The sequence below is a fragment of the Rhinolophus hipposideros genome (assembly GCF_964194185.1).
Source record: "Rhinolophus hipposideros genome assembly, chromosome: 22".
NCBI classification, from domain to species: Eukaryota; Metazoa; Chordata; class Mammalia; order Chiroptera; family Rhinolophidae; genus Rhinolophus; species Rhinolophus hipposideros.
In genome coordinates, this window is record NC_138068.1 from 24,676,652 (window position 1) to 24,689,941 (window position 13,290).

The following is a 13,290-nucleotide window of genomic DNA, read 5'->3' on the forward strand; positions in this document are numbered from 1 at the left end:
TCCTTAATGTGGGGACAAAGCCCCGGAGAGCAGTTTTCAGGCTCTCGGCCTCACGTGAAAAGGTGCTGGCTCCGGTAGTAGATGGCTGTCGGCTGTGGCTAGTTGGCCATCAGCTGTAGCAGGTTAGCTAATTGGCCACTGATATAACTGCTGTGGCTGCGCTGGGGAGGGGAGTCAGTCGGTTGGCAGAAAAGCGGACAGCAGGTCGCACGTCGTGTGAATCCAGCCTCCAGTGAGACTATAGTAGTATGACTCCCCTACCTATGGCTCCGTAGGTTTTCCTTTTTGGCCTCGCCATATCTTGTGTTCTTATGTGGGGAGCGGGAGCTGAGACCCCGCAGGCTGTCCCTCACAACACTTAGTATCTGTGATATGGGTAATAATAATAACTGCTTTATTGGTTTGTTGTGGGGATTAAGAGGGATACTGCATGGGAAGTGTTTAGTACCACATCTGGTACATTGTAAATATTCAATAAATCTAAACTTTTGTTATTTAATGTACCAAACAGTAACAATAACAACAAAATATGTTTTCATAAAGGAAAGAACTAATTCTCCATAGGACCACAGTACTTTATATCACCCCTCTGTATTATTTCATTTATGGAAATATAGAAAATAGTCATCTGAGGAACCCAGCAACCACAGTTCCTGTTGGGTCCTGGACTGACATGATTCACATCTCATTTTCACAAATGAAGGAATCAATAGTGGATGAACAAGAGAGTAGCAAAGAAGAAAATATCCACCTGACAAGATTTCTCCGTGTCCTGGCCAACTTCCTGATCATCTGCTGTTTGTGTGGCAGTGGGTATCTCATTTACTTTGTGGTGAAGCGATCCCAGGAATTCTCCAAAATGCAGAATGTCAGCTGGTATGAAAGGAATGAGGTAAGAAGGCCATTCTGCAGAAGTGAATATTGGGGGCAAATACTGAAATTACACTGGTCCCTGTGCCATTCAGCTGAATAATTGAAAGTCTGGATTATAGGACTTATTTTTAAAAATGAAATTCCATCCCCAGTAAAGTAGTATGAACATGTTGAACAAAGATTCAACTGTTATGAGGCTTTTGCAGCTAGATAAAGGTGGATTTAATTAGCATGTCCATCAACTGGATAGCCAGTTGGGTCACCAATTATTAACAAGGTGATCTTTTCCTCACAGCTCTACAATGTCATGTATCATAAGTCAAGTGTCTAATATTTCATGGCTGTGATTCTGAGCTCCCTTTTCTATTCCATTGGTCTATTTGTCTATTTCTGCACTAATGACACACTCATTAACTATGGCTTTATAGTATGTCTTGCTCTCTGGTAGAATGAGTTTTCTTATCGAGATCCACAATAAAACACAGTAAGATTTTATTGTTATTATACTGAATCCATAAATTTATTTTGGGAGTTTCACATCTGTCATAGTTGGCAAAAATGGCAACAAATTCTTCTCATCCTTGTATGCACATTTCTTTGTAATGTGATATTTTAGCTGCTCACATGAAGAGGTGGAATCTGTTTCCCCATCCCTTGAATCCAGCTGGGCTTGGTCATGTGACTTGCTTTAGCCAGTGGGACAGTGGAAACCATAATACAAGCAGACTTGAAAAGTGCTTGTGTCTCTTGGGAACCCTGAGACCTTCACCATGTGAGCACTCCCTGACTAGCCTGCTGAATGATGAGAGACATGGCCCAGTTACTTCATCACCCCAGGTGATAGTCAGTCAATGCCCAGACATGTGAATGAAGCCATCAACCATCAGCTCACTATAGATTCATGAATGAATACATGAATACATGTGAGACCAGCAGAAGAACCACCTAGCTAAGCTGAGAAACAAACACTGACCCAGAGAATCACAAGCTAAATAAATAATAAGAAAAAAATCCATCTTCCTCCACAAAGAAAGAAAGGATAAAAAAGGAACTGGTAGGACAAATATAAAGCATAAAATTAGATAGATTTAAATCTGTATCAGTGATTACAATACGAAGTCTGACAATTAAGTTCGTGAACTTGTTGCAAAGGTGTTGTTAATCTTTTTTTGATATCAGAGGGATTATTCATTATGAATTTGTACCAATTGCACAAACAGTTAACCAAGTTTACTATTTGGAAGTACTGAAAAGGCTGCATGAAAAAGTTAGATGACCTGAATTTTTCACCAACAATTCATGGCTCTTGCATCACGACAATGCACCAGCTCACACAGCACTGTCTGTGAGGGAGTTTTTAGCCAGTAAACAAATAACTGGATTGGAACATCCTCCCTACTCACCTGATCTGCCCCCCAATGACTTCTTTCTTTACCTGAAGATAAAGGAAATATTGAAAGGAAGACATTTTGATGACATTAAGGACATCAAGGGTAATATGATGACAGCTCTGATGGCCATTCCAGAAAAAGAGTCCTAAAATTGCTTTGAATGGTGGACTAGGCACTGGCATTGGTGCATAGCTTCCTAAGGGGAGTACTTTGAAGGCTAACTAGTGATATTTAGCAATGAGGTATGTAGCACTTTTTCTAGGATGAGTTCACGAACTTAATTGTCCAACCTCATAAATATAAATGGATTAAAGCTACACTTTAAAGTCAATAATAATCAGATTGAATTTTTTTAAAAGATACATGCTTCAAATATATGGTGATGGAAAGAGAACTGACTCTGGGTGGTGAACACACAATGAGATTTATAGATGATGTAATACAGAATTGTACACCTGAAATCTATGTAATTTTACTAACAATTATCACCCCGATAAATTTTTTAAAAACTATTTCAGAAAGCCAAGTTCTGCATAATCTTTCATAATTTAAAAAAAAAAAGAATAGGAAAAGTCTCAAACTTTGAGTGTAGTACTGCATAAGAAAATATAATATAATTGTATAAATAATTATATGCTGTTGTTGATTAGTAAAACATTCTGTGTACATTTAATATAGTCTTTTTTGAATAAAACTGCATTATATTTATGACTTGACAAAAAAAAGATACATGCTATTTACAATTAATTCATCTAAAATATTAAGTCACTAAGCTATGAGGGGTACAAAAGTTGCCCAAATGGATTCTGTCCTTAAGCGATTGCAGTTTTTTTAGGTAGGAAGCAGGCCTAACAAGAACAAACCAGGGCAAAAACAGCAGTAGGCAGGAATAACGTGATCCAATAAGATGTTTTGGGTTACAGATGTGTTGCAGGTGGAAACGTCCATCTGAGCTGGAGAGACAGGGGCATTTTGTGGCGAAGGCAGGAATTAGGCTGAGCATTAGGCAAACATGTAAAGAAGGGCAGTGATGGATGTGGTAAATGGATGGCTCTCCCAGTGGGAAGAACCGGAGTGAGCAGGTGTGCAGGAGCGAAGGTGATGAGAAGCCAGGCCACGTCAGTGTGAGAGAAAGAGGGAGAGTCAGGACCAGCCCAGAAGTGCTGATCAATCTGCAATTTGGTCAGCCGCTCAAGGATTTACCCTCCACTGGGTGAGCAGTTTTAGTTGCAGAGAGAATGTTCAATGTGGTCAGGTTCAGTTATAGTCAGGATTCTCCCGAAACTGGAGGTGAAATTGAGTGCTTACCTCTTACCAGGCTCTGAACTGGAGATCTGTGCTCACGATCTCCTCTGACTCTCACAACAAGGACTGTCCTCACTATTTTACACATGAAGAAACACGAAGTCCTGAGAAGTTAGGTAACTTTTCCTAAGCTTCAAAGCCAGCATGTGATAGAGCTGGGGCTCAAATCAGAGAGCTGACTCCCAATGCCATAGTCTCAACCACATCCCTCTACTATGATCTCTTTCTGTGATCTGAGCTTCCTCTCTTCCCTGTTCCTGAAATGAGGGCTTCCATGGTGACCCTTCCCTAGCTCACAACTTTACAGAACACAAAGCATTGTCCCATAGGTTAACTCATTTACTTCTCAAAGAAAGTTTGCTGTTTTTATCAACACTAATAGCAACAATCATGAGAGCGACCAGTCACAGAGCAATTATGATGTGTGGGACATATGCTGACCGCTCAGGGCATGTTGATACCTTCTCCAGGGTCACACAGCAAGTTTTGGAGACCCAGGGCATCTCCAGAGTCAGAGGAGGGGTCAAAAAGGAGACAGAGATGTATGGCCCTGGGGGTGCAGAGATGGTGACCAACCAAGTGATATTGATGACACAAGTAACCCAGGCTTTCCTGACCTCTCAGGTAGAAATTGTGATGTCCCTGCTTGGGATGTTTTGTCCCCCTCTGTTTGAAACCATCGCTGCCCTGGAGAATTACCACCCACGCATTGGACTGAAGTGGCAGCTGGGACGTATCTTTGCGCTCTTTCTGGGGAACCTCTACACATTTCTCTTGGCCCTGATGGATGATGTCCACCTCAAGGTAAAGACCAACCACAAACATCCCCCAGTCCCTATTGCCCATCATATTTTAAATATGATAATCTCCTTATGCATAATTCATATTAAAGAAATAAATTTTGGAAAGTTCAAAAAGTAAAATCAAGAAAAAAATATCACCAGGATAAGACCCAAAGACAACCATTGTTAACATTTTGCTGCAATTTTTGCTGTATTTTACTTAGGTTGTCTTTTTTCACATCATATCCATGTCTCTTGATACCCTTGATATTTTATCTACAGCCTTTCCCATATTGTTTCATAGCTGCCATAAATGTTTACCAGCGGGTAAGGGGGTGGGGGGTGGGTGATGAGGGTAAAGGGGATCAAATATATGGTGATGGAAGGAGAACTGACTCTGGGTGGTGAACACACAATGGGATTTATAGACAATGTAATACAGAATTGTACACCTGAAATCTATGTAAATTTACTAACAATTGTCACCCCAATAAAATTAATTAAAAAAAAATGTTTACCAGCTAAGTAAGTGTCCACTGAGATGGTATGTCATAGTTGACTTAACCTTTCATCACTACTCCCCAGATGCTTATGGAGCACCCACTCTGTCAGGCCTTGGGGGTACAGCCTAGAGCCAAACACATTCCTGATCCAAGGGTGTTCACACTGGGCTGGGAGACAGACTCATTCATTACAGCATGCTGCAGGATATGTTTCAATGGGGGTAAGCCCAGGGCAGAATGGCAGTGCCCGGGGGGGGGGTTCCAGAACCCCCTGGGGAATCTTAGTTACAGAGGGAAAAGCAGAGGGAGCAGTTGGAGCAAACAGAGAACTGCAGGATGGCTGAGCAACAGAGTAGAGGGAAAGAAGTGGAAAATGAAACTGGGGGAAGGGCCAGATGATGACGCTCCTCTTTCCCTCCTCTCCCTCCTCATTATTGAGCTGCATGAACTTTTCCCTGATTAACAGGAAAGCTATTAAAAGGTTCTAAGCATGGAAGTGACTGGATTTGGCCTTTGCCCACCCCTCCAACTTCATCTCTGGCTTCCCTCCTACCCCAGTACACTGTTCTACCCTGCTAAGCTTCACATTTCTTCCATGGGCAAAATTCTCTCTCCACCCTTCTCCCCATGTTTGACTAGTTGACTAATCCTCCCTGAGGTTTTGGCTCAGATCTCTTTGCCTCCAGGAAGTTTTCTGTGGCCCCCCATTGTCTGATGTGGATTTTCTCAATCCCCAGAGAAAATTTCCCATAGCCCTTATCACTCTGTTCTGTAATTGTCTGTCTGTTCATGTCTGTCACTTACTAGACTATGAATTTTCTGAGGAACGCTCCATCTCTCTTGTTCACTCCTGTGTCACCATTGCCTTATACATCCAGAATAGACCCTGGATAAATTATGCTCAAAAGAAGAATGAATGATTGGATGGATGGATGGATGGATGGATGGATGGATGGATGGATGGATGGATGGATGGCAACTTAGAAAAGATAACTTCATGGGAAAGACCCAAGGACTTCAGCCAATTGCCTCCCTCTTCCATTTAGATTTTTGGGGAGACTCTGTTGAAGGGTAGGGCAGAGTTTAGGTGGTAAGTTTGTGGCATGTGCTGGCTTTAATTGTTGTTCCTGTGGAAACGGTTGTACCATCCCTGGCTCCTTCCAATCCCACATCTCCATCTTGCGTTCCAGCTTTCTAATGAAGAGACAATAAAGAACATCACTCATTGGACTCTGTTTAACTATTACAACGCCTCAGGTTGGAATGAGAGTGTGTCCCGGCCACCCCTGCACCCTGCTGATGTGCCCCGGGGTTCTTGCTGGGAGACAGCCGTGGGCATTGTGAGTAGTTGTGCTCTCCTGAAAAGGTTATCCCTCTTCTCAGTTCTTGTTAGTCCTTCCTTGATGTTTCCATTTTTAAGCCACCAAAATGTCCAGCCAGTATTCCTTAGGAAAGCTCCACCTTTTCACTTTCCCATTTTTTTCCAGCGTCCCACATATTTCTCTAGATGCTCCATTTATGAACCTAATACCACTTGGATTTATTAGTTTTACTGCAGATTTTACAGAAAGCCTGGGGTTCTCCACCAGGAAGTCATGAATAAATACTCCTAAAAATTGGATGCAGGATTTTGTGTGTACATGCATGTGTGTCTTTTTCTGTAAAGAGAATTCATGGTTTTCACTAGAGTCTCAAAAATTAACAACTACCATTTCCCCTTATCTACATTCACCACTGTTCCTGTACGTTGCACAGTGTGGACTTCAAAGCCTTCGTAGGCAGAAACTTGAAGTATTCATGAGTAACAAAGGGATCAGCTGCCCTCTTTTCCTCAACTCCATCTCTTTGCATGGGGTTTCTATTCATCACCCACCCCAGTGAGGTGCAGCGCTTATTACTTTTTTGTGGGTCCCCTAAAGAATCCATGCATGTAGAGCCCTAGACAACAGAGTTTTAACCGAGTATGATGATGTACTGTGGAGGAGGGGAATTACATCACACACTCCATTGAACGCTGCCTACACCACCTGCAAGTCCTGTAGGAAAAAAATACCTGTTCTTTTCCATGCGGTCCTGGGGGCTTTTTCTCCCCACTTCCTTCATGGTGAGCTCAGACTCACCATTTCTTGCCTCCTCCGGTCCAGATTCCCAATACTCTTCAAACCCTCCTCATTTTCAATGTGCAGAGCCACTCAACATCCCCAGCTGCCACATTTCTCAACCCATCACAATGTGTAGCAGAGAAAGAATCTTCAAATCAGTAAAGCCCACCTTTTTAGAACACAGAAGAGAGTTCATGACCTATACGATTCCTTTGGAATATTCTACTATAGAATTTCTCATTTCCTGCCTCACATCCTTGGGAGGCATCTCTCTTGCCCTCCTTCCTGAATACCCGTCACTGTTCCCATCACTGATGAAAGCTTCTTTCTTTCCAAGCTTGTTGGTAATGATGGGTTTGAGGCTTATGTCCTGCTTACCTGTGTCCTCCATCATTTCTACCCCAAGTCCCAGAGTGTCACTCTGAACAGAGCAGAGACCTGAGACATGTTGGGTTGTTTATTAAGTGGGGGCATTAACCTGAATTCTTATAGAGGAATAACCCTGAAAACTCATCAGCTCATCCAGCAAACATTTATTAATCATCATGGAGGGTATACAAATGAATAAAGCAGACCCTGTGCCCCCTAGGAATTCCAAGTCTATTAGATATCTTAAAGGTTATGATGAGATCTGGTAGATCTTTTAATTTTTCAGAAAGAAAAAGTAATAAATTATACATACTCTACAAAGCAGAACAATCTTTATTCCTTTGTTTTGGATCTTCAGCTATGTGCCTCTAAAAAAAACCTGCTTTATTTTCTTTATGTAACAAGAAAAAAATCCAATTAGCAGGAGGTAAAGAAAGCCAGCTGTGGTTCCCAGTGACGTTGGTCACGTTGTCTTAGCTGGGGCTGCAGGCACTTTAGAGCAGGTGGAAGAAACAATGTGGGTGAGCCTTCACATCCTATCTCTGTGTAAGAGTGCTGATAACTACCAAGAACTGTGTATTGCCAGCATGGCAGGAAATTTACATACATAATCACTAAGCTTCTTATTAACCCTGCAAGATTAATATTATCAATGTCAAAAGGTTCAGAGACTATTCCAAAACAATACAATTAGTAATTTGTAGAGGTGAGACAAATATTAGGCATTTTCCAAAGCCTGGGGTCCTTGCTCTGCACCATCATCACACTTCCACCAAGAATCAGAGGGTCCCAGAGAAGAATTCAGGTGGGTGGGGGAGAGTTTGCATGCTTGCAGTCGGTTGGGACAAGTGGAGAAGGTCCAACCCTGACTACCCCCTTTTCTGTGTTCTTCCTTGCAGGAATTCATGAGGCTAACGGTGTCCGACATGCTGGTAACGTACATCACCATCCTGCTGGGGGACTTCCTACGGGCTTGTTTTGTCCGGTTCATGAACTACTGCTGGTGCTGGGACCTAGAAGCTGGATTTGTAGGTCACCATTTCACAGCTATTTTGTGGAAAGTTGTTTCAACCATCCTCCTTGATAGTCAGATGCATTCTTGTGCATTTCTTTCGATGTTTAATATTGTCTCTGCTCAGCATTAAGTATTTAATGTGTATTTACTTTAAGTGCCCTATCTGCCTTTTCCCAATGCAATTAACAATGGCACCTGCTTATCTGGAAATGAAGGCGTTTGGCCTTAGGAAAGGTGGAGCATGCACTTCAGTGCCGAGCAGATGGCTGGTAGAGAAATGCCAAACCAGCATCAACTCTCATTAGGGCCTAAGTCAAAGAACACTAGGCTTCGGAGCCCACACTATACAAGCTACAGGTACTGAGTGAAAGTCATAGGTGTTTGAGACTAATTAAACCCTGGAGGGGGCAGGGCAAATGTGGATGTGAATGTTTCAGAAAGTTCTGGAACACATCAAGAACACAATAACCACTGGTTCTGTCTTCTGGATTACACTTTGAGGAACCTCATTTGACTCATTCCCTCCACCTGGGATACTCCTCCAAGCCACCTACCCAGGAAACTGCTCATTCTACCTGTGTGTCATTTGCTCTCTGTAGTGGCCTTCTAGATCTGGCAGGACCTCTGGCCTCATCTGTCCTCTTGTGTGTCTCTCCCACACCATCTCATTTACCCACACAGGAGTCACTGATAGAGGGGGAGAGGGAGGTTGCCCCGCCCCCCTTAGCTGAGCTCCATGCTTTGTTTATCTGTGTCATCCTCATCCTGGCCTGCAGCAGGGTACCTGGCCCAGGTAAGGGACTCAGTACAGGTCTCTGTCATATTTTTTTCTTTTAGTCACCAGCCATAGTTTTACACAGGCCTACTGACTCAACTCCTCAGCAGCCAGGAAAACTTCGTAATCTTATCTGAGAATAAGGATGGAAGAACCTTATGCTCAAAGAAGATGGTATCTTTACATCACGACATTGCTGAGATGTCATTACCCTCACATTAATTTATCAGTTCAACAAGATCGCAAAATAATACTAAAGTTCATTCAAAATATAAGCATGTGGAAATAGCCAGGAAAATTTTTAAGACAGCAGAATGAAATGGACTGCAGTTAACCTTATGTTAAAACATATTATAAAGCTATCATAACTAAAACTGGTATTAGAGAGTAGACAAACTTAGTGGAACAAACTAGAAAGTCCAGAATTAGGTATGATTTATATGGAAATTTAGTTTATGACAAAAGGAGCCTTTCAAACCAATGGAAAAATAAAGGATTATATAACAAATTGGTCAAAACTGGTTAACCATTGGAAGGGGAGCTATATCTCTCACTCATTTCACTTAAATAAATAAATTGCAGGTGAATCAAAGTTTTAAATGTCAAAATATGAAATATGAAATTCTAAAAGAAAGCATATGTAATGTAGAACTTATAATCTTGGAGAGAGGCAGATGTTTCTAAGCAGTACACAAAACCCAGTAGATAAAAAGATTTTTTTTAATACTTTAAAATGTTAAATTTTAAATTCCCAAGATTTGACCTGCATGAATTGTACATGCTTCTTCCTTGATCCATGCTTGCCTGACCTTTTTTTTTCTCTCTCCTAACTTCTCATTCCTCCTTCCCTCATTCCTGTCACCCTTTATTTCCAATTCTGGAAGACAAATCGGGAAGTAGGGTTAAGCATGCTTCATGAGGACCCCTGACTCCCCAGTGCTCACAAACTTTGTACTCTTTCAAATATTCACAAATATCCCAAACTGAAAATCAGAGTCAGGCTGAAAATATGTATCTGGCTGAGCTCTTTTTTTACCATGAAGGCTCTCAGGCTAGAGGAAGATGAGAAAGAGAAAAGAGAGTTGGAGGAGTGATTTATTTATTTTTGTTTGTTTTTTAAGCTTTCTCTTCATCTGACTTCTCATTTAATTATTTGCATTTCATGGTTTATTTGCGTTACCCCTTGATTATCATTTCAAGGTACATTTCTGATTAGAGCATTTATAAAGTGTTCTCTTAGGGGCCAAGGTCCTCGCAAGAGCACAATGTAAGCCCACGGGCCCTAAGAGGTAAAAACTCTCATGTTTTTCTTGCAAAAGACATTGAAAAATGTTTCAACTTTGAGAACTTCAAAACTTTTCTTTAAAAGGTGAAAACATGTTAAGGAAGCAGAACCTTTCATCTAAGGTTCCTCTGTGGTCAGCAGAACAGACTCTTTGGGATAGAGTGGCCCTGGCTTGACCAGTTGGCAGGTTTGGGGTCTGGTTGACATACCTCCTAACATGTTCTCTCTCTCTCTCTCTCTCTTTCTCTAGCCTTCATATGCTGAGTTTGATATTAGTGGAAATGTGCTGGGTTTGATCTTCAACCAAGGAATGATCTGGTGAGTAATCCATTTCATCTGGGGACCACCTCATTTGGGGAGCCAAAAAACTGAAATCCTCGTCTTTGTCTCTCAACCAGCTGTGCAGAGGCTGGACAAATCATCTGGCTTCCTCCTTTCACATGAAAAATTGAGGGCAGGACTAGATGAGAACCAGGACAGTGTCTGGTCCTCCCCTATGCTATCGTGGACATAGAAAGGGAAGGAGAGAAGAGGTGGAAAAACAGAATGAAAAAAAAGAAAAGAAAAGAAAGAGGGAGGAAAAGAGGGAGGAAAAGAGGGAGGAGAGAGAGAAGAAGGAAGGAAGTAAAAAGTAGGGAGGAAAAAAGGAGAAGAAAGAATGGGAGAGAGGTGAGAGAAAGAGGAGGAAAGGAAAGGAGAAAAGAGGAGGGAGGGAGGGAAAGAGGGAGGTAAATGAACTAAGAAACTTCCTCTTCTGAGAAGGGAGTTAGAGGACGTTGCATAACTTCAGCCTAAGACTTTCGAGACCAAGAGCTCACTGCAAGCCAATGTCCAATTCTCTTAATTTAAGGACTTTTCCAATACTTTTCTGAGCAGCAGTGCTGTTTTAGGGACACCATGGAGAACCAGACAGGAGGCCGTGTAATTTGCTAGGTGCTTGGAGGTGAGTCAGTGGTTAAATTCTGGCCAGAACCCAAGCCAGTAACACTTGGAGTGTCTCCCTGTTCCTGAATGGCTATGGTTTGGTGATAAATGTCCTGATTAAATGGGAGGCCCCTTCCCTCGGGACCTGTGGAGAAAGCAGTGAGGCCTCATGCCCCTAATCCATCCATCCCATTTCCTTGTCATCCTTCCTGGCCTCTCCTGCTCCTGGGCCAACCAGGTGTGTGGTTTCTGCCCTTCCAGGATGGGCTCCTTCTACGCTCCGGGCCTGGTGGGCGTGAACGTGCTGCGTCTGCTGACCTCCATGTACTTCCAGTGCTGGGCCGTGATGAGTAGCAACGTCCCCCACGAACGTGTGTTCAAAGCCTCCCGATCCAACAACTTCTACATGGGTCTCCTGCTGTTGGTGCTCTTCCTCAGCCTCCTGCCGGTGGCCTACACCATCATGTCCCTCCCGCCCTCCTTTGACTGCGGGCCGTTCAGGTGCACAGTCTTGGTTGCATAAGAGAAACTCCCCTTTAGAGGTAGTCTGCTCAGAGAACACTGGCTCAGAATTCCAGTTCTGGTGTCACATCAGCCTGTGAAAGGCCATGTTGCTTTGAGCAAATCATGTGTGCTGGTGAACAGTTTTTCTGCAGGGTGGTAATGGTCTACATTGGCGCTATCCAATATGGTAGCCAACAGCCACATGGGGCTGCGATCACGTGAAATGAGGGCCGAGAAATTGAATTTCTATTTTCTCTCATATGAGTTAATTTTTATTAAAATAACCACACAGGGCAAATGGCTACCATATTGAGCAGCACAGTTCTAACCTTTTAACATATGGATAATCTACTGCTCTGGATTACCTTACCATGGGATGAGTAACAGGGTATTCTGAAGATGACGTGACCATGCATTGACAAGAGCCATTCAAATGGGAAGCAGCTACTGAGACTCTTGACCGAGTCCCCACGATCTGTGGAGCATTTTGCCAGCACTGTGGGTTCAGGGTATAAGTCAGACGAGTTTAGGAGACTGGACATTGTATAAAGAGATAAGTGATTATGAAAGGAGGTAGACGGAGAAACATTGTGCATCTACTGCTTTCTTTCCAAATGGGAGACCCTCTGGAAACAAAGTCCTCTCTCTACTCCATTAAAAAGCGTTCTATGGTTCAAGTAGTGTGCAACATGCAGCCCCTTTTATGTGCCACCTTCTCACTTAGAAATGTTCAATGCAGACTCCTTTATTAAAGGCTCAGAGAATCGTGCAATAAAGTTGCAAGCCAATGTTTCCAACCTTATTGACCGTAGACCTTTTCCTCATGGAACAACCATCCAGGGCCAGGAGTAGAGTGAGGCAAGTAAGGCACTTGCGTGACCCTCAAAGTGAGTACTTCCTTAAATTGTGCACCCCAGGGGCCTTACCAGCCTCACTCTAGTCCTGGTTCTGCTTACCAATGTGGACCAACACACCTCGGGAGATGCTGATCTGGTACTTCTCAGTGTATAAGGGACTTACCTAGATAAAACCCTGTGGCTGGTGCCTCCCAGGGAGTCACATGGCAGCTCAGAGCAGACATTAGCAGGAGTGCTCACAGCAGAATGTGACCTGGATGAACAGGTTCAGACAGAAGGAAAAGTGGAGCTAGATCCAGAGCGGAAGGACATGCTGAGGCTGTAGAAGACCTGGGACACCAGGCTGAAGGGAGAATCACATGGTACGAGTGGTGGAAGCCTCTTTGGGCTTCTTACTGAGCAAGGTTTGGAGGACTGGGCTCTGGGTACAAATGCCAGTGCCCCTTTGCTCAGGCTGCCCACCTACCCTCAGGGAGGAGACAAGTGAGTGGGCCTACACCATGCCTGGCCCTCACTGTCTGCCCCCCCTTGCTTCATCTGCTACCATGAAAGGCCCTGACAGCCTACACCCACATAGCAAGAGAAAGGACCTATAAATGGAAGTC

The 13,290-nt window shown here is 43.1% G+C and overlaps 1 protein-coding gene across 1 annotated transcript in view; it reads left to right on the forward strand.

Annotated features, from left to right (window-relative positions):
• Positions 1–13,290, forward strand: part of TMC2 (transmembrane channel like 2) — a gene marked incomplete at both ends in the record, with an annotated part of 63,794 nt that overhangs the window by 39,741 nt on the left and 10,763 nt on the right. The window contains 6 exon segments of the mRNA XM_081033257.1: positions 704–892; positions 4,194–4,373; positions 6,045–6,194; positions 8,225–8,353; positions 10,651–10,718; positions 11,586–11,825. Coding sequence (XP_080889383.1) covers positions 704–892; positions 4,194–4,373; positions 6,045–6,194; positions 8,225–8,353; positions 10,651–10,718; positions 11,586–11,825 — 956 coding nt within the window.